The 23,864-nt window shown below is 38.8% G+C and overlaps 2 protein-coding genes and 2 long non-coding RNA genes across 5 annotated transcripts in view; 3 read left to right on the forward strand and 1 right to left on the reverse strand.

The window, feature by feature from the left end:
* On the forward strand, positions 1-5,202 carry LOC5511822 (NADH dehydrogenase [ubiquinone] 1 alpha subcomplex subunit 13). Its single transcript, XM_001632124.3, has 3 exons — positions 1-205; positions 3,538-3,609; positions 4,969-5,202. Exons 1-3 carry the CDS (start codon positions 6-8, stop codon positions 5,099-5,101), a joined length of 405 nt encoding a protein of 134 aa, XP_001632174.2. The 5' UTR covers positions 1-5; the 3' UTR covers positions 5,102-5,202.
* LOC5511823 (steroid 17-alpha-hydroxylase/17,20 lyase) overlaps positions 5,129-23,864 on the reverse strand; it is a 24,191-nt gene continuing 5,455 nt past the window's right edge. The window contains exons 2-5 of one of the 2 annotated variants that reach the window (XM_032381149.2): positions 13,641-13,798; positions 10,187-10,869; positions 5,837-6,307; positions 5,129-5,694 (exon numbers count right to left, since the gene is read on the reverse strand). In XM_032381149.2, coding sequence (XP_032237040.2) covers positions 5,644-5,694; positions 5,837-6,307; positions 10,187-10,869; positions 13,641-13,798 — 1,363 coding nt within the window. In that variant the 3' untranslated portion in view covers positions 5,129-5,643. Of the gene's footprint in view, positions 6,308-10,186; positions 10,870-13,640; positions 13,799-23,864 lie in introns of both variants that reach the window. The other variant, XM_001632149.3, reaches the window with a different exon arrangement.
* On the forward strand, positions 6,307-7,639 carry LOC116617935. Its single transcript, XR_004295947.2, has 2 exons — positions 6,307-6,881; positions 7,412-7,639. It is a non-coding gene; the product is annotated as an uncharacterized LOC116617935 (long non-coding RNA).
* LOC116617934 overlaps positions 22,543-23,864 on the forward strand; it is a 2,151-nt gene continuing 829 nt past the window's right edge. The window contains exon 1 of the long non-coding RNA XR_004295946.2: positions 22,543-23,808. This is a non-coding gene — a long non-coding RNA (uncharacterized LOC116617934). The remainder of the gene's footprint in view (positions 23,809-23,864) is intronic.

Here is a 23,864-nt window from a genome sequence, read left to right on the forward strand (position 1 = left end):
GCCCCATGAAGCCCCGCGAACGTCGCGCTTCCTTCAAGATGGCGACCATTAAACAAGAGTTGCCCCCGAAAGGCGGGTATGCTCCCCTTGGTTTCACGAAGAACCTTCCCAAAAGAGGAGTATCTGGGTGGCTAACTATTCTTGGAGGTGCTGCTGTAATGACTGGAGGTTTTGCCATGGTAATCCGCGGCAATAGACAAAGATGGTGAGCACGAAATTCAGATGTTGGCTCATTGAGCTGGTTGTGAACCTTGTTAAGGTACTCGTGCCTATTATCGGCCACTTTAGGTTCACGCTAAGATATCTCGCGAACAAAACAAATTCGTTCCCGATAATTTGCAACGAAGATTCTTTGACTATTCGACATAAGTATTCTAGAAAAAACATTTTCAATTAAACGGTTTGTTTAGAGAGGAAACAATAACATACCTGTCAACCCACAATTTTTTTAAGATTCCTCCGGGGAGGTTCGCGTATGTGGGGGGTGGGGAGAGGGGGAGGGTAGGCCTGAGTGATAATTGAATTTGAATTTGACATACGGGATAATGCACTGTTTTATTAGGTTTAGCTAGTCTATTTTGCTACAACTTTAATAACAATGCAAACAGTTTTACTTATCATAATACACATTTTCATAAATGCCCCATTTTCCACCACCACAATTCCATAACAACGATAAAAAAAACGGTGTTTTTGCTTTCAACTTTATAAAAAGGGTGCTTTTTTACGTTTTATTAATAAATGAGGCACCATTTTCAATTCACTATATAGGTCCAAAGTCTGGGCGGAGCATCCCTGTATACAGATCTTCGAAGAATAACTCTCCATGGACCCGACCGGTCAATGAAATTTTCTTCTCTCTTTCATTTAATTACTTCCTTTTGTGGATCTGCCAGCCCAGCGAACTAAAGAAAAAGGACTGGTGTCTATATAGCAGGGGATCTGTGCGGAAAAAAGTGACAACTCCAGCCCCTCCCCCAGGAGTCGAAATTGCCTGATCGGCCATGAATGAATTGTCCTAGACCTAATTAAATTCCTACTTTAAAAATTAATATATTTTGGCCGGTTGTTTCCAGCAACTTTTTTTAATCCACTTCATTACAGTGGAATCATTTATTTATGCTCCAGCTAATGCAAAAGACAAAATTATTTTTCTAAAAGTGTAGGAAAGGTTCAATGCTAGTGGAAAACGTGGGGAATTTTAAGATTTGCTGTTTGTTGGCAACGCAAAATAGTCGATTTTACTCACCTGGCGAATTAAATGCTTGCGTCTGAACGTCAAGTGGAGCTATATCTTTCAGCTTTTTCTCCACTAGGTTTGTTAACCCTATGAATCCCGAAGGAAGTGCCCCTAAAAACTCTCAACAATTCGCCAAAAATAACTCACACGTTGTGTTTTTCAAAACATTTTATTCATCATCACGACGTCTTCGGGCAGTTACAACTTAAAGTCTCCGAGAATACGACTTAACCTGGAGATTTAGCGTTAAACCTGGAGACCTGGAGATTTGCTGCAAAACCTGGATGCTCCCGGTTTATCCGGGAGAGTTGACAGATCTGCAATAACTAGTACAGAGTGTTTGACTTTCCTATTATCGGCCACCTTTACCTATTATCGGCCAGGCATGTTCTATTTTAGGCCACTCGCCAATTTCAGGAAAATAGCACAGAAAACTTGGTTCATTTTAGCCAAAATACCACAGACAATAATTCCTGACAAATGTAGTTTGCAAAAGTGCTTTTCAATTCTAATTTAAGCTTCATTTGGCTCCGTACTAAGTGATTGAAAACTGACATTACACGCGCGTGTCACACTGCACGGCGAAACTCGCAATCGCTCAAATCGCCCAAATTTGTCTTGAATCGTTTGAGTGGCCGATATTAGGACATGTGACCGAGGGCCACAACAAAGAAAAAAAGACCAGAAAGCACCCTGGGAGATCAACAACAGAATAGCCGATTTCCCGATCAATTTTCATTGCGATCGGTAAATGTTGGAGAATTTTACAGCTTCTTTTTGTCCTTGCGTTTTCATCTATAAGACAATTTTTTGTACGCTATTTTACGGTGCGTATGAATAAATTGTCGTAGCTAAGGAAATAATAAACAATAGTAAAAGGCTTTCGAAAACATGTTTCACGGGTGTGTTTCTTCGTATTGATTGGTCATTTTCGGCTTGTTCTTCATAGTTTAAGAAATATTTGACATTATTTTCAGGTGGCCGATAATAGGAAGTGGCTGATAATCGGCACAAGTACCTTACTTATTTACTCTCACTTACTATAGTATCATACCTGCCAACTCTCCCGGTTTTTTTTATCAAATCTCCCTGTTTTACCTTAAACCTCCCAATTCCCAGTCAAGTTGTTTTTGAAGTAGATGTTGGATTTTAGCCACAAAGTTCTGCTATTATGACGTTTTTAGTTTTTTCGATCGTTTCTTGTAGACCACAGGACTCCACAATACCTAAATGTTTGCAGATATCGACCATATAAGTTTGACCAATTTCGTGCGAATTGTTGAGAAATTGGCGCATACTTTGGAGCCGTTTTCGCGCTTCTTTGTAAGGCGGCATTGTAGATAATGCCAGCCACAAACTTCAAGGATCTTCAAAGAGAACTTTTAGGCGCTCTGTGATCAGGATACAATGGAATTAAAACGCTGGCCTCAAGTTGGCCTCAAGTTGGCCTCAAGTAGTTGAAATTGATGTTTAGTCCAGTCAATTTAGTGTTTTACCAAAAACTTATTGCTACACAATTAATTTCACTCTTAAATGACAGAGTAGTACTTATGTCTTTAACTTCCCAAAAGTTGTCCAAAGTTCTCGTGGAGGAACATCTCGAAAATTTTGATCAAAGATTTTGCCATTTTACCACAGGGTACCCATTTATCATATTTTATCAAATATATAATAACCCATTGACTCCTGGCTATTTTTGAGCTGAATTCACAAAACAGACTGAAAACGAATACCTCCCCCCCTATTCTGAGTTTTATACAGCCTGTCAAAGTCAAACACAGCTGCACCTAGTCAGCGGTATCCAAGCTTTCCAACAGTGCTTTGCGGTCCCCACTTTTAATCCCTCGTCGTTGTGCTGAAGCCAGCACAAGTTGATAGTTGCTTGTATTTTTCATCAAAAATACAGCTATGAGCATATTAGGAGAGTGTCTCAGGACATCATGAAGTCTTTTGGGGCATAATTGAGTGCATTGCTTATGAATATTTTCAAGCAAAGGTGGATTAATGATGATTTTTTCTTGTTTGGCTTTGCCTGGATGAGAAAATAATTTTCTAATGGATCACCACAGCTCTCCTAAATGCTGTCTTTTCTGAAACCAAATTGATTCCAAAATTGTTTACACTGCTATTCTGGGTCTGTATCATGTGCTGCGTGTGTTGCACTAAGAGAAGCTACTGGCAGACTATTGTACAAGTGAGAAGTGTATGTACTGTAGGTGCTAATAGACAAGGTGTACACTTTGTAGCATTTAGCTTTGGGAAATATTGTATTCTAATAATTCTTTTTTCTATTCAAGTGAACTAAGGAAGGAGCAACTCCAAGCAAGAATTGCCCTCTTGCCCCTCTTACAAGCAGAAAGTGATAGAAGGTAGGTAAAACCATTTGATTACCCTCAATTATCAGTACAGTGTGTTGCCCCAATTCTAGACGGTACCCAATTCCGGACAGTTTGCATCGAAAGCCTGTTTAAAATATACGGAAGCAAAAATCTTACGTGGCCTAATTATCAACAAATCTTCACACTCACACGTTGTTGGCGTTATTACCAGCGGGAAAATTCAAGTTTGTTTGAAGGTGAGTCGAACGTTTGTTCTCGAACGGTGCAGTGAATTTAAAAACGCTTTACATAAACCAGTCCTTCTGGTAAATTAGGAAAAAATACCGACTTGTTTGGTGGGAATGAAGCATAGTAAAATACTTTTACAATAGAAGTTCTTTGATCTCGCTACTAATTTAAAAGAATGAAAGCGTTTTGAAAATGTTCACAAAGTGTGCTTAACCACGGACACAAATAGACTGCTTATTGGAAATATGTTTTAAAAAATAATTAGAATTAATTTTTGCATTTAAACTACATTTTGAACGTTGTGTCAATTTGTGCAATCATATGATAAAGACAATGCTCGCAAAAAATTGCAACACTATTATCAGCTTGTAAAAAAGTTACAAATATTTAGTCTGATGGCTATTTAGACAGGTTACAGGTTAGGGCCAGGTGGCCGGGATTAGGGCAAATCAAGGACACATACCGTACTTTTCAAGCATGGCACCCTAAACTTAAAAAAATATATTTATATATATTATAAGTATTTTATTAGGTTATGGTCTAATCTTGTTACTGGCAAAATATCAAAAGTGTTCTTTTTATTGCTAAAAACTTATGGAGCTAACTGCAAAAACTGTCTGTAATTGGGGCAACACACTGTACACACAGTCAACCTAGACCTACTGCAAACTACAGACATTCCATTGTACACCATTAGGAACTGAAGTGTAATGTTTGTCTTTAGGAACTGAGTTGTAATGTTTGTCTTTAGGAACTGAGGTGTAATTTTTGTCTTCAAGAACAAAGGTGTAATGTTTGTTTTAAGAACAAAGGTGTAATGTTTGTCTTTAAGAACAAAGGTGTAATGTTTGTCTTTAAGAACAAAGGTGTAATGTTTGTCTTTAGGGACAAAGGTGTAATGTTTGTCTTTAGGAACAAAGGTGTAATATTTGTCTTTAGGAACAAAGGTGTAATCTTTGTCTTTAGGAAAAAAGGTGTAATGTTTGTCTTTAGGAACAAAGGTGTAATGTGTGTCTTTAGGAACTACTGTAAGGTGTAATGTTTGTCTTTAGGAATTACTGTAATGAGCTATGGTGTAACGTTTGTCATTAGGAACTAAGGTGTATTAATATTATCATTTGTTTTGCACTTGCACATAGTGAAAACATTTCTAAATTGCAGGGTACTGAGAGGTCTGAAAGAAAATGAAGAATTAGAAGCTTTGATCATGAAAGATGTGAAAGGGTGGAATGTTGGAGAAAGTGTGTATCACACTAATAAATGGGTTACACCAATGCCAGAGCAGGTCCTTTAACCGTGAATATGTCAATCACAATGTCAGTTTGGTGTTTTGTATATTTTATTGTTAACAGTGTTATAATGATTGTAATTATGAGATAAATTGATTTAACTCTGCCTATTCTATGGGTTATTTGTCCCAGCACACACAGCAATTGTGTTATTCCAGATTAAAACAAATTCATACTCTCCAAAGACATAATTATTATAAAAGAAGGTTGATTTAACCCCAAATAACAAGCATTGGAAAACCCCATCCCCCAATAGTTTCCATTTACCACCATAAGGAAGAAATATTCTGGAGAAATTCACACATACAGTAATTATCTTACTACCCTGTTGCTTAGTGCGCAACATAAATAAAATGGATATTCAAAAAGTATATCCTACAAGGCATCAAATTGATGGGAGTACACGAAGATCCAAATGTCATTCTTCTCAATAAGAAAAGCCTCTAATAAATCTTTTTTTTTTGCTTCTAACACACAACAAGAATGCCAAACCTTGAGTTTCCTGAGTCTCATTTCTAAACAAGCCATGACTTACTAAATCACTTTGTCATTTGTAATGCACGCTACTCTTGTTTACATTCCTTGGCACAGCTTTAATCTTGTAAGGTGCTGGGTTCTGAGTGAACCCCTTCACGGCTTTGATAATGGGTGGAGCCTGACCAATAGCCATGACTTACTAAATCACTTTGTCATTTGTAATGCACGCTACTCTTGTTTACATTCCTTGGCACAGCTTTAATCTTGTAAGGTGCTGGGTTCTGAGTGAACCCCTTCACGGCTTTGATAATGGGTGGAGTCTGACCCTCCCCCTCCTCTGGGACAAAATGAAACTTTTGGAGCATCCAGGACAAGAACAAAAACAGCTCAGCCTTGGCCAGAGCCTCTCCTGAACACACTCTTCTGCCAGCCGAGAAAGGCAACCAGTTTCCTTGGGAAGTAACAAGCTCTCCATTGGCATCTAGGTGTCGGCGTGGCTCAAACAAGGTTGGGTTGTCCCAGCACACTGGGTGTCGGTGGAGAGCCTCCAGGTCCACATTGACTACAGTGTCCTTTGGGATGCGGTAGCCTGTTAGGGTGGTGTCGCAGAGGGTGTAGTGAGGGATCGACTGGTCTGCTACATTACCAAGGCGGAGAGTCTCCATGATGACAGCTTGTGTGTACGGCAGGTGTGGTCTGTCATTGATGGAAGGCATTCTATTTGGTCCAACAACCTGAAGGGGAAAAAATGTTTATGACAAAACACTTTAGCCACATAAGCATACAGTAGCGGGGTGGGGGCAATAATGGCCATCAATTAATAATATTATTAATGATAATAATTGATAATGATAATGATAGCGGAGCTCCATAGGTATGGGGAAATGGTATATAACTATGCGACTTTTGGTCATCGCGCGGGTAGCCTGTGCTCGCCCGCTAGCCAATTTTGCGATAATTTCGCTATACGTCTCCCAACAAAAAAAAAAAAAAATTAAAAATGAATACACTTTTGCACTATCTGGGATTGCTAAATCCGTTAGAGAACCCTCACAGTTACAGTAAAAACCTACAATAATTTGAATTTCTGTATTTTGTGCTTGCACTATCACGGGAACCCTGCGTCTAAATTTTTCGCGCGTTTTTGCTCTTGCAACTCGCGGCCAACACAGTGAATATTGTTTTTTGCATTATTTTTTCGTCGTGGCTGAAACCAAGAAAAAAAAAATCGATAAACTTAACACTTTTATTAAATAAAGACGTACAAACGATGGACGGAAGGACAAGCGATGGGTTTCGGAAAAGGAGGTAAGTAAGACTTTATTTTTAGCGTTTCGCAGGATTAAAACTCCTTGTGTTGACATTTTTCTAGCAACCTAATTTAAGTGTACTCACTCAAGCATTCTTAACTTATTTATTTAAGCTTGTTATAAGTACAAACCTTACCTAACGAGTAATTCAGCTAGGTTGTTCACCATTATTTCCATAAAAAAACAATAGGGAAATCATGTGGTAATTGTTTTTTTCAATCAAAGAAAATGTTGTTAAATACAAGAAATAAGCTACTCCAGCTTTCTTTTGTGAAAGATATCAAGGGACGGTATTAGTAATTTTGTTAATACAAAGAACATTTGACATGACCATAAGATACTTTACTGTCATAAAATTCTTGACTTCAGAAAAAAAGTTTCATATTTAAGGTTATTTTACCTACAAATTTCCCTTTATGCCTATGATCCTTTTTACAATATTCCACATGAAAATATCTTGAATATCCCTGGGCACCTCAATGTTTTGATACAGTTTTGACTCAAATGCTGTTTTCCAAACTTTTTCAGGTGAATCCACCCACAAAAGAAGCTCCAAACAAGCTGCCAGCTTGGGGACATGATGTTAGGGCAGGATGTACGTATAAGGCATTGCATATTGCTGCATTAAGTTAATGCAGCTAAGGGAAAAGTAGGATAACTTGAGTAACAAAAAGATAGATTAATAGTTTTGCAAATGAAAACTTGTTATAAAATACTGTACCAGACTAATATAATAAACAAATATTTAAAGATAAATTTTGAAACCAAGTTAGAATGATCTATTCAATTCACCTAGATGGGAGTAGGGAGATGTGCTTTATGGGTGAATATCGTTATAAATGTTGGAGAGAATGAAGAAAGCACCGATTTTTGCTGTAAGAAACTATAATTCAGTTTCAGTTCTTCTATTTTCCTTAATCTATTATACCTCCATAAACAACATAAGTTTTTCCAAATTAAAGAAAATTAAAAACTATCTCAAGTATCTGCTAGTAAATATATATACAAACTCATTGAAGAGGCTACCAGGTTTTCTTGGCACCTATATCTTATCTTCATTCAGAAGTCTTCATCATGGTGATTCACATAATGCATTATGATATGGCTCAAATTGAATGTATGCTGGCCCCGCTTTTAGGCAGTGCCTAAATCTATATATTAATAATAATAACAATAGAAACCAAAAGTCATCCATTGACTTGACACTAAATAGTCCATGTTAACATATTGACCCCTCAACCGGCCTGTAGGTACCTCCCTCAACCGGGAGGTATCTGTTTTCAGTCTGTTTTTTGTAAATTCAGCTCAAAAAAAGCCAGGAGTCAATGGGCTAATCAACCATCCCTAGATTTTAATCAAAATAACTAGACCTTTTTAGACTTGTGCTGTGACATACACCAGTGGATTGGATCACATATATGCCATTTCTAGCAAGTGAATATCTTTAACCTAGAAAATAGAATTTTTTTTACTTGGACATGACTGGACTCATTGATAGGGATGATATGCATAGCTTTTTTAGGAAAAAATGCCCAAGAAAACATCAGATTCAGGCAAGGTTTTGTGATAAGATTACTTTGACGGTGAATATACAGGAAAAGTACCAAAAGTGGGTTGACACTGCTGCTTTGAATTTATAAAGGCAAATATTTTCATAGAATTTGGGCTCCCTGTGGTTTCCCCAATGGTTTTAACATAAGAATTATCTGTTAGAATATCAGCCATAACTTAAAGGAGGGTTGTTTGTCTATCAAGCAGAATTTGCTTACACTGTTGTATGCACCTAAGCTTGCGAAAAAGGCATTGTTCTCAGGCAGTGAGGCAAGCATGATTTTTAGGGTGTGTTGGTAGACACATTGACCCCTCAACCGGCCTGTACCGGCTTTGGGAAGTACCCACAACCCAAAAAATCCATAAATGCAAACTAAACACAACAAGATGAAGATACTCAGGCATCAGTCTAAGGGATAAATGGTCTTGCAGATATGCATCCAACCAAGGTGTTGGCATCTACTCTTAAGCCAAATAATAGCACAGGTTCTTTGACAAATCTCAAATCGAATAAGGAGAGAAAAGCAGAATCACCCCTCTCAATAAAACGCTCAAAATACCACACAAGGAAGAGAGATCAGCAAACACAGCTCAAGACACAAATAGATACCTTTATTCTGATCCTCCAGGTACATTTCCATGGCATCAAAACACAATGTCCACTCCTTGAAGGATTGTACAACCACGAAGATGTCTTTACGTTTTGCAAAGCATTCTGGGAGATCCAGGGGAAAATTTACGAGGGGAGGGCCAGTCAACACTCCTCTCCCCAAAGTCAGATGGTTTTTTAGAAGTCTTTTTACCCCGAAGCCAAACAAATCTATTCCAGGTCATACAGACCCAGAATAGCAGTGTAAACAATTTTGGAATCAATTTGGTTTCAGAAAAGACAGCATTTAGGAGAGCTGTGGTGATTCATTAGAAAATTATTTTCTCATCCAGGCAAAGCCAAACAAGAAAAAATCATCATGAATCCACCTTTGCTTGCAAATATCCATAAGCAAAGCACTCAATTATGCCCCAAAAGACTTCATGATGTCCTGAGACACTCTCCTAATATGCTCATAGCTGTATTTTTGATGAAAAATACAAGCAACCATCAACTTGTGCTGGCTTCAGCACAACGACGAGGGATTAAAAGTGGGGACCGCAAAGCACTGTTGGAAAGTTTGGATACCGCTGACTAGGTGCAGCTGTTTGACCTTGACAGGCTGTATAAAACTCAGAATAGGGGGGGGAGGTATCTGTTTTCAGTCTGTTTTTTGTAAATTCAGCTCAAAAATAGCCAGGAGTCAATGGGTTAAGAATACCAGATTTGGCCCTGTATTTGAACAGGGAGGGGGTTGTGACCCATTTAGTGGCCTATTTTTCAATTATCGGAGTGGACCTTTCAAGTGAATGGGGAGATTCTTCCAAACACCTGTGGGCCTGATACTAAAAGAACTTCCTGGCTATTGGCCTGGTACTACAAGAACTTCCTGGCCACGGGCCTGGTACTAAAAGAACTTCCTGGCTATTGGCCTGGTACTACAAGAACTTCCTGGCTATGGGCCTGATACTACAAGAACTTCCTGGCTATGGTCCTGGTACTACAAGAACTTCCTGGCTATGGGCCTGATACTGCAAGAACTTCCTGGCTATTGGCCTGGTACTACAAGAACTTCCTGGCTATAGGCCTGGTACTAAAATAACTTCCTGGCTATTGGTAACTTACTCCTTGCTTACTTACTTGCTACTGTTAACCTTATTCACCTTGGTTAGTTCAGCTTGAATTGTTGTCTGTACATCAGGATAGTTCACCAGGTACACAATACTCCACTTGAGGGTAGCTGCTGTTGTCTCGTATCCTGCCGCCATCATATCATATAAGCTGCCAATCAAGTAATCGTCAGATAGCAGAGCTTTCTTTTCCTCCTCATTTTCATGTTCGGCTTCAGACCTGGCCTTCAGAAGACCCATCATGAGATTATCAACTTGTTTAGTGTCATAATGTGCTTTTCCCTCTTCTAGAACTCTTCTTATAATTCCCAGCACTGTATCAAAATCTGCTTGATTCTCCTTATAAGCACTGAATGGGAAATATCTCGTAAAGTAAAACAAATCAAGGAGAAACAGTTGATCATTCAATTCAGTGTCTCCAAATGATTTGTTGGTCAGTTTAAGAAATGTTTTGAAATCTTTGTGCCAAGACCCAAAGTATTTCCCAAATGTAATTCCACAGATCACATCAGCGATGCTTGTCATGAGTATATCTGAGGGGTCAAAAGGTTGTTCTTTTTGGTATTCGAGAAACTTAAGCAGCTTTTTTGCTTGTTCGCCAACACAGGACTCCAGGAGGGGGACATTGGACACATATTGCCGCAGACAAGTGGAGAAGAGTTTGCGATGAAGTTTCCAGGCTGAACCATAGTTTCCAAAGGCAATGTCTTTACCACCTTAACAAACACAGGGTGGTATGTACTTAGCGGTAAACAAAACAAACACAGGGTGGTATGTACTTAGCGGTGAACAAAACAAACACAGGGTGGTATGTACTTAGCGGTAAACAAAACAAACACAGGGTGGTATGTACTTAGCGGTAAACAAAACAAACACAGGGTGGTATGTACTTAGCGGTGAACAAAACAAACACAGGGTGGTATGTACTTAGCGGTGAACAAAACAAACACAGGGTGGTATGTACTTAGGGGTAAACAAAACAAACACAGGGTGGTATGTACTTAGTGGTAAACAAAACAAACACAGGGTGGTATGTACTTAGTGGTAAACAAAACAAACACAGGGTGGTATGTACTAAGCGGAAAACAAAACAAACACAGGGTGGTATGTACTTAGTGGTAAACAAAACAAACACAGGGTGGTATGTACTTAGCGGTAAACAAAACAAACACAGGGTGGTATGTACTTAGCGGTAAACAAAACAAACACAGGGTGGTATGTACTTAGCGGTAAACAAAACAAACACAGGGTGGTATGTACTTAGCGGTAAACAAAACAAACACAGGGTGGTATGTACTTAGCGGTAAACAAGACAAACACAGGGTGGTATGTACTTAGCGGTAAACAAAACAAACACAGGGTCCCCCCCTCCCCCATCACCTTTACAACAGACTTGTGTACTCACCTAATGTCTCCACACCGACAACAGAGGTGTGTACTCACCTAATGTCTTCCCCTCCCCCCACACTTTACAACAGACTTGTGTACCCACCTGATGTCTCCACACTGACAACAGAGGTGTGTACTCACCTAATGTCTTCCCCTCCCCCCACACTTTACAACAGACTTGTGTACCCACCTAATGTCTCCACACTGACAACAGAGGTGTGTACTCACCTAATGTCTTCCCCTCCCCCCACACTTTACAACAGACTTGTGTACTCACCTAATGTCTCCACACTGACAACAGAGGTGTTTACTCACCTAATGTCTTCCCCTCCCCCCACACTTTACAACAGACTTGTGTACTCACCTAATGTCTCCACACTGACAACAGAGGTGTGTACTCACCTAATGTCTTCCCCTCCCCCCACACTTTACAACAGACTTGTGTACTCACCTAATGTCTCCACACTGACAACAGAGGTGTGTACTCACCTAATGTCTTCCCCTCCCCCCACACTTTACAACAGACTTGTGTACTCACCTAATGTCTCCACACTGACAACAGAGGTGTGTACTCACCTAATGTCTTCCCCTCCCCCCACACTTTACAACAGACTTGTGTACCCACCTGATGTCTCCACACTGACAACAGAGGTGTGTACTCACCTAATGTCTTCCCCTCCCCCACACTTTACAACAGACTTGTGTACCCACCTAATGTCTCCACACTGACAACAGAGGTGTGTACTCACCTAATGTCTTCCCTCCCCCCACACTTTACAACAGACTTGTGTACTCACCTAATGTCTCCACACTGACAACAGAGGTGTGTACTCACCTAATGTCTTCCCCTCCCCCCACACTTTACAACAGACTTGTGTACTCACCTAATGTCTCCACACTGACAACAGAGGTGTGTACTCACCTAATGTCTTCCCCTCCCCCCACACTTTACAACAGACTTGTGTACTCACCTAATGTCTCCACACTGACAACAGAGGTGTGTACTCACCTAATGTCTTCCCCTCCCCCCACACTTTACAACAGACTTGTGTACCCACCTAATGTCTCCACACTGACAACAGAGGTGTGTACTCACCTAATGTCTTCCCTCCCCCCACACTTTACAACAGACTTGTGTACTCACCTAATGTCTCCACACTGACAACAGAGGTGTGTACTCACCTAATGTCTTCCCCTCCCCCCACACTTTACAACAGACTTGTGTACCCACCTAATGTCTCCACATTGACAACAGAGGTGTGTACTCACCTAATGTCTTCCCCTCCCCCCACACTTTACAACAGACTTGTGTACCCACCTGATGTCTCCACACTGACAACAGAGGTGTGTACTCACCTAATGTCTTCCCCTCCCCCACACTTTACAACAGACTTGTGTACCCACCTAATGTCTCCACACTGACAACAGAGGTGTGTACTCACCTAATGTCTTCCCTCCCCCCACACTTTACAACAGACTTGTGTACTCACCTAATGTCTCCACACTGACAACAGAGGTGTGTACTCACCTAATGTCTTCCCCTCCCCCCACACTTTACAACAGACTTGTGTACTCACCTAATGTCTCCACACTGACAACAGAGGTGTGTACTCACCTAATGTCTTCCCCTCCCCCCACACTTTACAACAGACTTGTGTACTCACCTAATGTCTCCACACTGACAACAGAGGTGTGTACTCACCTAATGTCTTCCCCTCCCCCCACACTTTACAACAGACTTGTGTACCCACCTAATGTCTCCACACTGACAACAGAGGTGTGTACTCACCTAATGTCTTCCCTCCCCCCACACTTTACAACAGACTTGTGTACTCACCTAATGTCTCCACACTGACAACAGAGGTGTGTACTCACCTAATGTCTTCCCCTCCCCCCACACTTTACAACAGACTTGTGTACCCACCTAATGTCTCCACATTGACAACAGAGGTGTGTACTCACCTAATGTCTTCCCCTCCCCCCACACTTTACAACAGACTTGTGTACCCACCTGATGTCTCCACACCGACAACAGAGGTGTGTACTCACCTAATGTCTTCCCCTCCCCCCACACTTTACAACAGACTTGTGTACCCACCTAATGTCTCCACCAAGAAACTATAAAATGGGGGTCTCCCAGCATAATCAGCACTCTTGGAGATGAGGATTTCTTTAATAGCCTCTGGAGTACCAGCCTGAACAACCTTCCAGCTACCAACTTGGAATGAAAAAACCTCACCATACTTTTGCTTGAGACTAAGAGAAGGCAAAAAGATACCTTTATTAGGATTTTATTGCAACAGGCTCACAAACTGTGTTATAAGGGAACCTTGGGGAAGTGATTTTTGATTTGCTGAAAAGCTAGGGCATGTGTAGGACATGTGATCAACAAAAAAAGATGACATACTCTATGACAATTACATACTCTATAAAATGGCGTAATACAACAGTACCATTTCTTTTCCTTGCACACTATCTGCCAATATCCCAGACGCCAGAAGGGTTTATTTTAACTTATAGCATGGCACGAGGGGAATTTAGTGATTAAATGTCCCCGCAACCGAGGGATGATTAGGGAAGTCCCAACGCCGCAATCAGAGGGACATTTAATCACTAAATTACCTGAGATGCCATGCTATTACTTTGTAATCTTACGTTATATGAGCGAACACTGTTAAATGAATTGACGCTTTTGTATGCATCGTTTTTTACCTCTCTAGAGACCACCCTATTTAATTGCACAAACAATCTTAAATGAATATTCACACATTCAAAATTATTTTAAAAAAAATACAATCAGCTCTACAGTTTTGTTCTTTGACGTCATAAGTATGCATGCGTACAGAAATCAAAATCATCCCACAGGGATCCAGTCCTTGTTAAGGTATCACAAGATCAAGTACCCTGCCCTCTTGGCGCAGGGTCTATTCCTGGGCTAAGCAGGTTGCTGCCTTTTATTTGTTTCCCTGGTGGAAACTAGAAGACAAGCACCTTGGTTCAAAATTTCTCTCAGACAATGATGTAGAGGGAAATTCAGAAGACAAATTATTCTTTTGTCATTAATGCGTGAGGGAAATTTTGAAACTAAATCTGCCTCATCATTTATACATTAGGGAAATTTAGAACCATCTATTGTTGTCAAGGGAATTTTGCTTGTAATCGTTTCTCAGAAAACAAAAGATTCCGAGGTGATCATGGTAATATTTACTAAATATAAATCTTAATATCTCGCAAATGTATATCAGAATTGTAAAAGCACATTTAAGAACAAGAAAAATGGAAATAATTGTTAGGATTCAATAAATTTGAGTGTTGTAATCCATTTCATTAGTGTTTTACCAAAAAGTAATTTCAACACAAAAAAATTTGCTCTTAAATGACAGAGTAGTATGTCATTTTTAACTGCACAAAAGTTCTCCTATGTTCTTATTTTCGCCATTTTACCACAGGGTACCCAATTATCATATATTATTAAAAAGATATTAACTGAGATTGTACTGTAATAATATTGATTGAATATATTATTCTGAATATGATTAAAATAAGTTTGTTATTGGAGAACCAAAACCAAAATTATTTTGCGTAGCGTACATCATTTTTTCTTCCGCTTCACCACAGGGTACCTATAATAACAACAATAAGAGTTACAACGCCGTATGTTCGGGCATGTTATGTATAATAACAACAAGAGTTGCAACGCTGTATTTTCAGGCGTGTGATGTATAATAACAATAAGAGTTACAACGCCATATTTTCAGGCGTGTGATGTATAATAACAACAATAAGAGTTACAACGCCATATTTTCGGGCGTGTGATGTATAATAACAACAATAAGAGTTACAACGCTGTATTTTCGGGCGTGTGATGTATATATTATAATAATCACTTTGAAAAATAGACAAAACATATATTCGACTTAAATGTCAATAAAACATGGGAAAAGTAATCAAATTCATGGGAAAAGTCATAAAATAACATGAGGATGCTATTTACATCATCCTCAGAGAAATCTGGCATAGAACCCCAGTAGACGAGACGGACAATAACAAAAAGCATAGAATTATCATGGGACACTTCCAAATACGAATATCTGTGCAGCAACAGCAAATTGAGAACTCAACCATAGCATGTAAAAATGCAATATTTTTTTATACATTTCAGTAGTCACTAATTAACTTGAGACATTGAACCAACACACTTCGATCACAGTCTACCGAGGACGCCGGTGTAAGCACTGTAAAAAAGCTCCAAACTGCATTTGCTTTTTTTAACTCAATTTTAGTATGTTATATTTCATTGTGAATGGGGTTTGAACTCTCCACTCAAACCATACAAAGTGTTAAAGAGTTTGCTGTCTAGCATTATCAATCTATCTTTTTTTGTTTCGCAAGCCCCCAAAAATAAAGAAACCAACCATTATGTCTTTAAAAGAGAGAAAAACGTATGAATTAATGCACACTACATAGTGCTTACTTTGCATGGCAAAGTGTGTCTCAGCCTCTATGAATTCAAGACTGGTTTCAAAACTGGTTTTTGTTATTATCGCTTTTTACACAACATTAAATATTTTCTTTGTTATGCTTTTGTGTGTATGCGTCTTGAAGATCAGCAAGTCTAACCTAAAGCTTTTTAAGTTATTAAAGTTTTTGTGAGGTATTTTCGTTCGCATCTAGTCGGAAATGGTTCAAGCGTATAACGGAGGTCGAGTGGATAAATATTGATTTCATATCTGAATGAGCATTTGAGCCGATAGTACTTCGGCAGGGGATCGAGTAATTATTGATCTGTTATCACCAGAAATTTATCCGCCAAAGGACAAAATGGCGACCGGCTATCTCTGCTTTGAAGGGAGGAATTTTCTAGCACATCCGTAGTTTCTTGAAGATATCTATCAGGAGGAATCCACAAGAATTGAATGAGTACCATTTTCTTTTTTGTTTTTCATTTATTTAAAAATCCTGAAAGAAAATGTTTAGTATAGATTCAAGTAAACTTTCTATAAAATCCATCAACATTAGTTTGGTTTTTGTAAAGTGAATTTATTAGCTTTCAAAGTCAGAGCAAGCGTAATTCTAAGTCCACTTTGCTGTGGTTCCCAATTGATCAGCCGTAGGCCAACTCTATTTTATATATTCACAAATCCTTATTTTGTTATTTAAGAGTTTTTTGTAATCCACTTCTAAATCAGCACAACTAATTCAAAAGAAACGATATTCCTGAATTGATTTTGCTCTTAGGGCCCTACACCGAATGTAGTTGTAGAATGTCATCTCAAAGGTGGATCACACTTCCAGGTTTTTGTGTGTTTTATTTTAACTTTTGGAAAGTAACAAGTCAAATATCTATTTCATTTGTATTAGTGCCTTCAGATATGAAAAAAGGGTGTCCTTTGAATAATAAGTAATGCTTTGCTCTTATTTTTTGAGTGACCTATAGAGAACTTGGCAGGTAGGCATACCTGATCCCCCCCCCCCCCCCCTTTTGCTAATAAGATTCCTTTGAATTAAAGCAGCTGCTAAACAACTGCTCTAGAAGCTAGATCAGGGATTGCTTTTTCTATTTCCACTCGACTATAGGTCTTTACCAAAGCCATCCTTAGTCTCACAGGAAGGACAGCTGCGCAAAAGACTATGGCATTTCATCAATAGTTATGTAAATGATGTGTCTGTTCTCAACAAACTTTATTTTAGGACAAAAATTATTTTAGGACATGTAAGGAAAACTACGTTCACATTTGGCATTTAGACAATTTAACAGGTATTCTAAGCCATTGTACAGTTGTTAATTACACTGTAAATACACAAGGCCATGCCATAGCTTGGAAGGCTTTCATGAAAAAGATGAACTCTCATATCAAGGATTTTTATGACTGCTTCAAGCTACAAAAATGCTAATTAGGCGGGAGTCTCAAGATTTTGGACCCCTTCTCCCGCTCTCGCGTTGAGCACCAAATCTCCCGCTTTTTAGCTATTTTTATTGCTTCCGAAAAATTATTCTATAGAAAATTGTCATTTTGCCTATTTTCTATAATTGAAAATATTTGAAACAATAATTCCTTTGCGTAGCACACTTAATCTAACACCCTCGTGAGATCAATACGTGGATTTGTTCGTGAGAGCTTTCTATACTGCAAACGCCTGCAAGGCTAAACCCACCACTTCCCCCCAAAAAATGAATATACCCCACCCCTCCACCCAAAAATTTTCAAGCCTTAAGATTTTCAGAGGTTGACAGGTATGCGAATCCCGCCAAAATTATTTCTTTAGAGAGTCTCTAGCTAATCATAGAAGCCCATTTTTTTTGCTGCAGTGTTTTTTTTTATCTTCCACTTTTAGTTGTTTTTCTTTCTAAATCTAATAATCAGTCTACAGAACAGATGCACATTTGCATAAGCCACTGTCTGGCGTCCTCGATTCCATGCGACGCCATTTTAAGTCATCGTTTCACAGGGATGAGATAACTTATCAAGCTTACTACCTAGCTCAATGATAATAAACCCAAGCCTGTACTTGAGCACAAACTTTGAAACATTTCAATGTTTAGCGTGAGCTACTTTTCTAGCCGAATTTTTTCACATTTTTTTCAGGAAACGCAGTAAAAATATTGATATGGTGGAAGAGAGCTTCTGGGGAGAAATACGACCGAACAGTGCATTTGGGGGTTTGGGTTGAAGGCTGTTCTACTCAAAGTTTCTAAGCTGATCGCCAAACTTCGTAAATCATTTACTTTAACATGGTCATTTTTTAGAAATCTTGAAGATCGGACGTATGTGGTTCTTTCCTTCACTAAAATTTATAGCATTATTGTTCACAACAACAAATAACAATTTCAAAGGCGCATTACGCCTTTCTGGTCATTTAAAGCTTCAATTTAAAATTATAAAATTAACTATTAGTTGGCTCACGGGGGTTTACCTTTGATCTAGCATACGGTTGATGTGACAAAGGCTGTCTGATTTGCAACCACAGCTAAAAATGGGTCTTCTTACTTTTTTTTTCACTAACCTTTTTGTAGCACTGCAACATGCACTGCGTGTTTTAAATTACTTTTTAAACAACGACTCTCTCAATTTTAACTGCTTTAACCTGACAAATTAAGGACTATGGGTGACATGACAGTTTGATTACCTATTTTGCAAGTATTTTTTTTTGGTTAATATCAATCCTTGTTCATATGTTTACATTTTGATTCGATTGAATTGCTTTGCTTAAAAGCTGGTAAAACAACTTTCACAAACAGACAGGCATAGCCAACCTCACAGTCAGTCTCCAGTCAATCCCAGTAACTAGCTCGAATATTTTCACGATTTATCACCTCCTGTAATTGTCCTATAATTGTCTTATATCCTAGAATAAAGGTCACAATAAACTCTCATTGCTTTGTGGTGTGTATTTATTCAGAATAACCGGTATTTCTAACGTTTGAGCAGTTGAGGGGTTCCGCGTTACGTTAGAAATACCGGTTATTCTGAATACAATACACATCACAAAGCAAAGCCTCCTTTTTCTTAACGCGTTTATTAGCGGAGCCAGCGCGGCCGCAGGCCGCCCGCGGAGCTCCATAGGTATAGAAATGTGGTAAGTTATGCGACTTGGTTTTGTGGTCATCGCGCGGTTACCCTGTGATGTCACAAATCAGCCACCCAGCCAGTAATCCAGTCGCGCAACTCTCAGGCCCCTCTCGGTCTTACGCTTTTATGTGTTTTTAGTTCAAAGTTAAACAAGTTAAACAAGTTAAACAAGTTAAACAAGGATGTGTATTGGCACCAACCCTCTTCAACATCTTCTTCTCCGTCCTTCTGAGACATGCATTTGGCTCTGCTGATGAAGGCATCCTTCTACGTACTCGCTCAGACGGGAAACTATTCAATCCAGCGAGACTACGTGCTAAGACCAAAGTCCGCAAGTGCACGATACGTGATCTTCTCTTCGCTGACGATGCTGCTTTGGTTGCACACAGTGAGAGTGAGCTACAGTCCCTTTTGGACCGTTTCTCGAACGCTTGTGCGGACTTCAGTCTTGCAATCAGCCTTAAGAAGACGAAAGTGATGCACCTAGGCTCTGAAATTGCGCCTACTTTTACCATCAACGACTTCACCCTAGATGTTGTTCCTCAGTTTACCTACCTTGGCTCCACCACCTCCGCCAACGGATGCCTCGATGTCGAACTCGGCAAAAGAATCGGTAAAGCAGTGACAACAATGACAAAGCTTTCCTCTCGAGTGTGGGAGAACAAGAAACTTACCATCTCGACGAAGATCACCGTATATCGCGCCTGCATTTTGAGTACTCTCCTATACGGAAGCGAATCTTGGACCACCTACGCGCGGCAGGAGAAGCGATTAAATACCTTCCATATGCGATGTCTTCGCCGCATCCTCGGTATCCATTGGTCGGATAAAGTTACGAATAACGAGGTCCTCGAAAGATCAGGTTTACCGACGCTTTTTACCCTACTTCGTCAACGCAGGTTGAGGTGGCTAGGCCACGTTTGTCGAATGGAAAATGGCCGTATTCCCAAAGATCTTCTTTACGGCGAACTTGCACACGGATCAAGACCTGTAGGACGCCCGAAGCTCCGCTTCAAGGACTCATGCAAGCGTGATATGCTCGCAATCGGCCTCGACGTGGACAACTGGGAGAAGCTTGCCGAGGATCGCAGCAGATGGAGGTCTGAATGTGCTGCCGCACTCAACTCAGGGGAGTTAGAGCTGAAAAGAGAGGCCGAAGAGAGAAGGCAGAGGAGAAAGGCATCCGAAATTCGAACTGGATCAAACCCATCTCAGACGTCTGTCCTCGTTTGTCGTTCATGTGGTCGCACATGTGCTTCGCGCATCGGGCTTTTTAGTCATGGAAAGAAATGCCAACGTTCATCGCGCTGATGTCATGGACACTGACTGTCCGAAGACTGCCTACTAGTTCAAAGTTCGTATGTTCACAGAAAAAAAGGCAGTATTTAATGAGAAAATATGCGGATTCAAATGGACTGAAGTCATTTAGAAACCGTTTTGTCTGAAGTACGAGTCGATAGTAAAATCTACCCTAGTATTCGTGAATCCCGCCCGTCGCAACAGCTAAAAAGAGGACTATAGAGGAGGACTATGGAGGATCTACATTACCATTATATATTCATTCACGTCTAAATTTATGTAAGGAGATCCTGAGAAGAAAGGGCCTTGATGTTTGTTTTCAGCTATAAAAATCATTCGCTTGTGTCGACGAGTTCCTTGCTAGCAGAAATCCGACAACTTCACAGTTTACAACAAAAGCGAACAACACAACAACAACAGAAAGCGAAAAAAAAAACTGCCAAGGTGAGTTTTAGACGACGATTTGTATTGAGAATATGAAAGTTATTTTTCTTTTATTGTTGTGCTTTTATAATGCTCGTTTGTTCGGGTTTTTTTTTCCATAACCAATCGCTCAGACACCGTACCAGCTTTAGTTTGACGTCAAGATGCCATATCAAAGTCATATATCCTTGTTTTGATTTAAATACGTAAATACTTACAAGTTCTATAAATTCAGGCGTATATTCCTCACGGTAAGTACGAATTTAACGACAGAAATACGTAGTAGTCTAGTTACTGTATCAATGCCACTTAGCTTGTTGGATTTATACATTTGTTTCTAGAGTTTGCTTTGAGAATTCGTGGTCTAATCAAACATGTTTAGCATAACACATCCTTTGATATTCTTTGTTCTCTCTATACTTTATTGACTGCGTTGAGATATTTAAGGAAGGCTGACAAATATCATCCTTCAAATAGTGCAAAAATAAATGATTGATTGATTGATCATATATTGCTAAAGAATACCTTTCTTGTCTTTATATTCTGTGTATTTAGTCTTTTCAAAGATACAGCAACATTTTTTTTAACATTATCATAACTTAACTTTAACTTTACAATTACAAAAGAATTTTCTCTTCGAAAATAAAACAAACAAAATGCAACCCTTTTTACCTATATTGCTTTTGCTTTTATATTGTCTGCATCTCGCATACTTCCTAATGTGTTTATTTATTTTTATTCAAATAGTTGTCGAAAATTAGTAAGGTTATAAATGGCATGATGAAAATATTGTTTTGAAAGAAAAAAAATAATGAAGTGTTTTCACTTTTATCTAGGTAAAACCAACCAAGGACTACCTGAGGGCCATGATTGATTCTAAAGGCTGGAAGGCATAATAATAGGCAAATATTAAGATAATATAGTAGGGGATTTCTTACTTTTATACAACAGTATAAGTGTAATAGGTTTTTTAGAGCAAGATACTTGCTCTCAATGATAAATCTGTAAAGAAAACATTTATCTATCAACCTAAAGATAATGAGGAAAGGGGAAATGTTAGGAGAGTGTTGTTGCATTTGTTATTTTTTTTATCAAAGAAATACTCCCATTTCTTCCTTTTTTTCTCTCTGCTGACTATTTTTGTATGCAATTGATATTATTTGCTGTTTCCCCTCTGCACCCTAAATAAATTAAAATATGTTAGGTTTGAAATAAGACATTTTCTTTTAGTACTACTTTCAGTAATGTCAAGGATTTTTTTTAGAATTTGCTTCCCAAGTAAATTTGTTCTTCTCCATTGCATTTAATTTTGGAGTAGCATTAGCATGTGTGGATCCAGGGTTTCTATAACAGCAGGCCACATGCTAAAGGGTGGGTGCACCAATATGTAATGCATGACTGTAATATCCTTGGTGATGGAGTATTACCAGTATGTGATAGACAAAACTTCCATATGGCACCTGAAATGTATAACTATATCATTATATTTTTAGAATGCTGTTTCATTCAAGGGCAAAGCTGGTCAGAATGTAGCTTTGATACAAGTTCTATACTTCTATAAGGGGAAGAGGTTTTTATTAGATCAAAAGTACTTAAATTATATAAAGATAACAACAAACTTGTGCTTTTTCGATAATAAATTTGTAAAGAAAACAGTTTTATATCAATCCTAAAGGTAATAGGGAAGGGAAAAATACTAGGAAAGTGCTCAGTCAAGTTATTATTGCATTATTGTTATAAATGTTTTAGAATAGAGTAACATTTTGTTTAAATAGAGTCACATTTCTCCATTTCTCCGCTCCCAATTGACTTTTTGTTTATTTGTATATTTATTCCTCTCTTCCCCCAACATAGATCAACACTATTGGGTGATAGGATGTGAAAAATAGTGTAAAGTTTGTGTGAAAGGAGAAATGGTGTGAAATTGTGTGTGAAAAAAAGGTGTGAAAGTTTTGTTAGTGTGAATTTTTCCCCAACTATTTCACACCAGTGTGAAATTGGTGTGAAACTTAAATCACTTGATTGACTATAGTGCGAGATTGGTGTGAAAAAAAACATATTTTGTTTATAAAACATGTAAGGCCCCTTTAGTGTTTATTTGACAATAGTAACACTTTTTTAGTGATAACTGTATTATATATGATAACAGCTTGATTAACAGTACGGGAGTGAGGTTACTCGTTTATAGAAATGTGGTGGTGTTCATCAAGCTTATTACCATTCACCTATTCACGTTCTCTTTTTTCTACTAAAATATGTTCGAGGTTTGACCTTACGTAAATGGCGTTCCCTATTATTTACATTTCCAATAGATTTCTAAGGTTTTTAGGAATTCCTTTTTTTCCCTAGATTTTGCCTTAGATTTCCCAAGTTCGATCTCTAAAGGTGTGAAGAGAATAATCAAACTTCCTAAAAATTCCTAGGATTTCCTAGCATAAGCGATAGACCAGAAAATCGGAAGAATTTGGATTGGAAATCTTAGGAACCCTAAGGAAGAAGATTTGAAGCATTCTGTAATTTAGTAACCACTTATTAGTAAATTCTTACAAAATAATAATAGAACATTTTCATCACCAGAACAGACCTCACCAAACAACAATAAGAAACGTGATTATTATGTGGTGTACTTTTTTCAGAATTAGTACTGCAATTGAAAAGAAGGATTTGAAAAGGGTGATAATTGTTAAGAAGTTTTAGAAGTTTTAATGCTACTTGAGATAATAAAAAAAAAGAAGTCCCGCTTTTTGCAGATAGAAGACGGCTCAGCAGGGCCCGCCGTAAAACCAAAATGTGCCGGGCCTCCTTTGCTTTAGTGGCCGAGCGGGGCTTGAGCCCAAGGCGCAAAGCCATTACGGTCGAACGAACGCCACATTATTGTAGCCTCCAAATAGATAGCCGTTTATGCCCGTCTTTTCTACGCGTAATCTACCTATTTCAAGAATTTGATGAGCAGAATATTGATTGAAGTTAAAGGTTAGTGTGCAATGAGCTTTATAATGTGATACGATCAATAATACATGTGATTTTTG

Source organism: Nematostella vectensis, chromosome 5, assembly GCF_932526225.1.
Source record: "Nematostella vectensis chromosome 5, jaNemVect1.1, whole genome shotgun sequence".
Lineage (NCBI taxonomy): Eukaryota > Metazoa > Cnidaria > Anthozoa > Actiniaria > Edwardsiidae > Nematostella > Nematostella vectensis.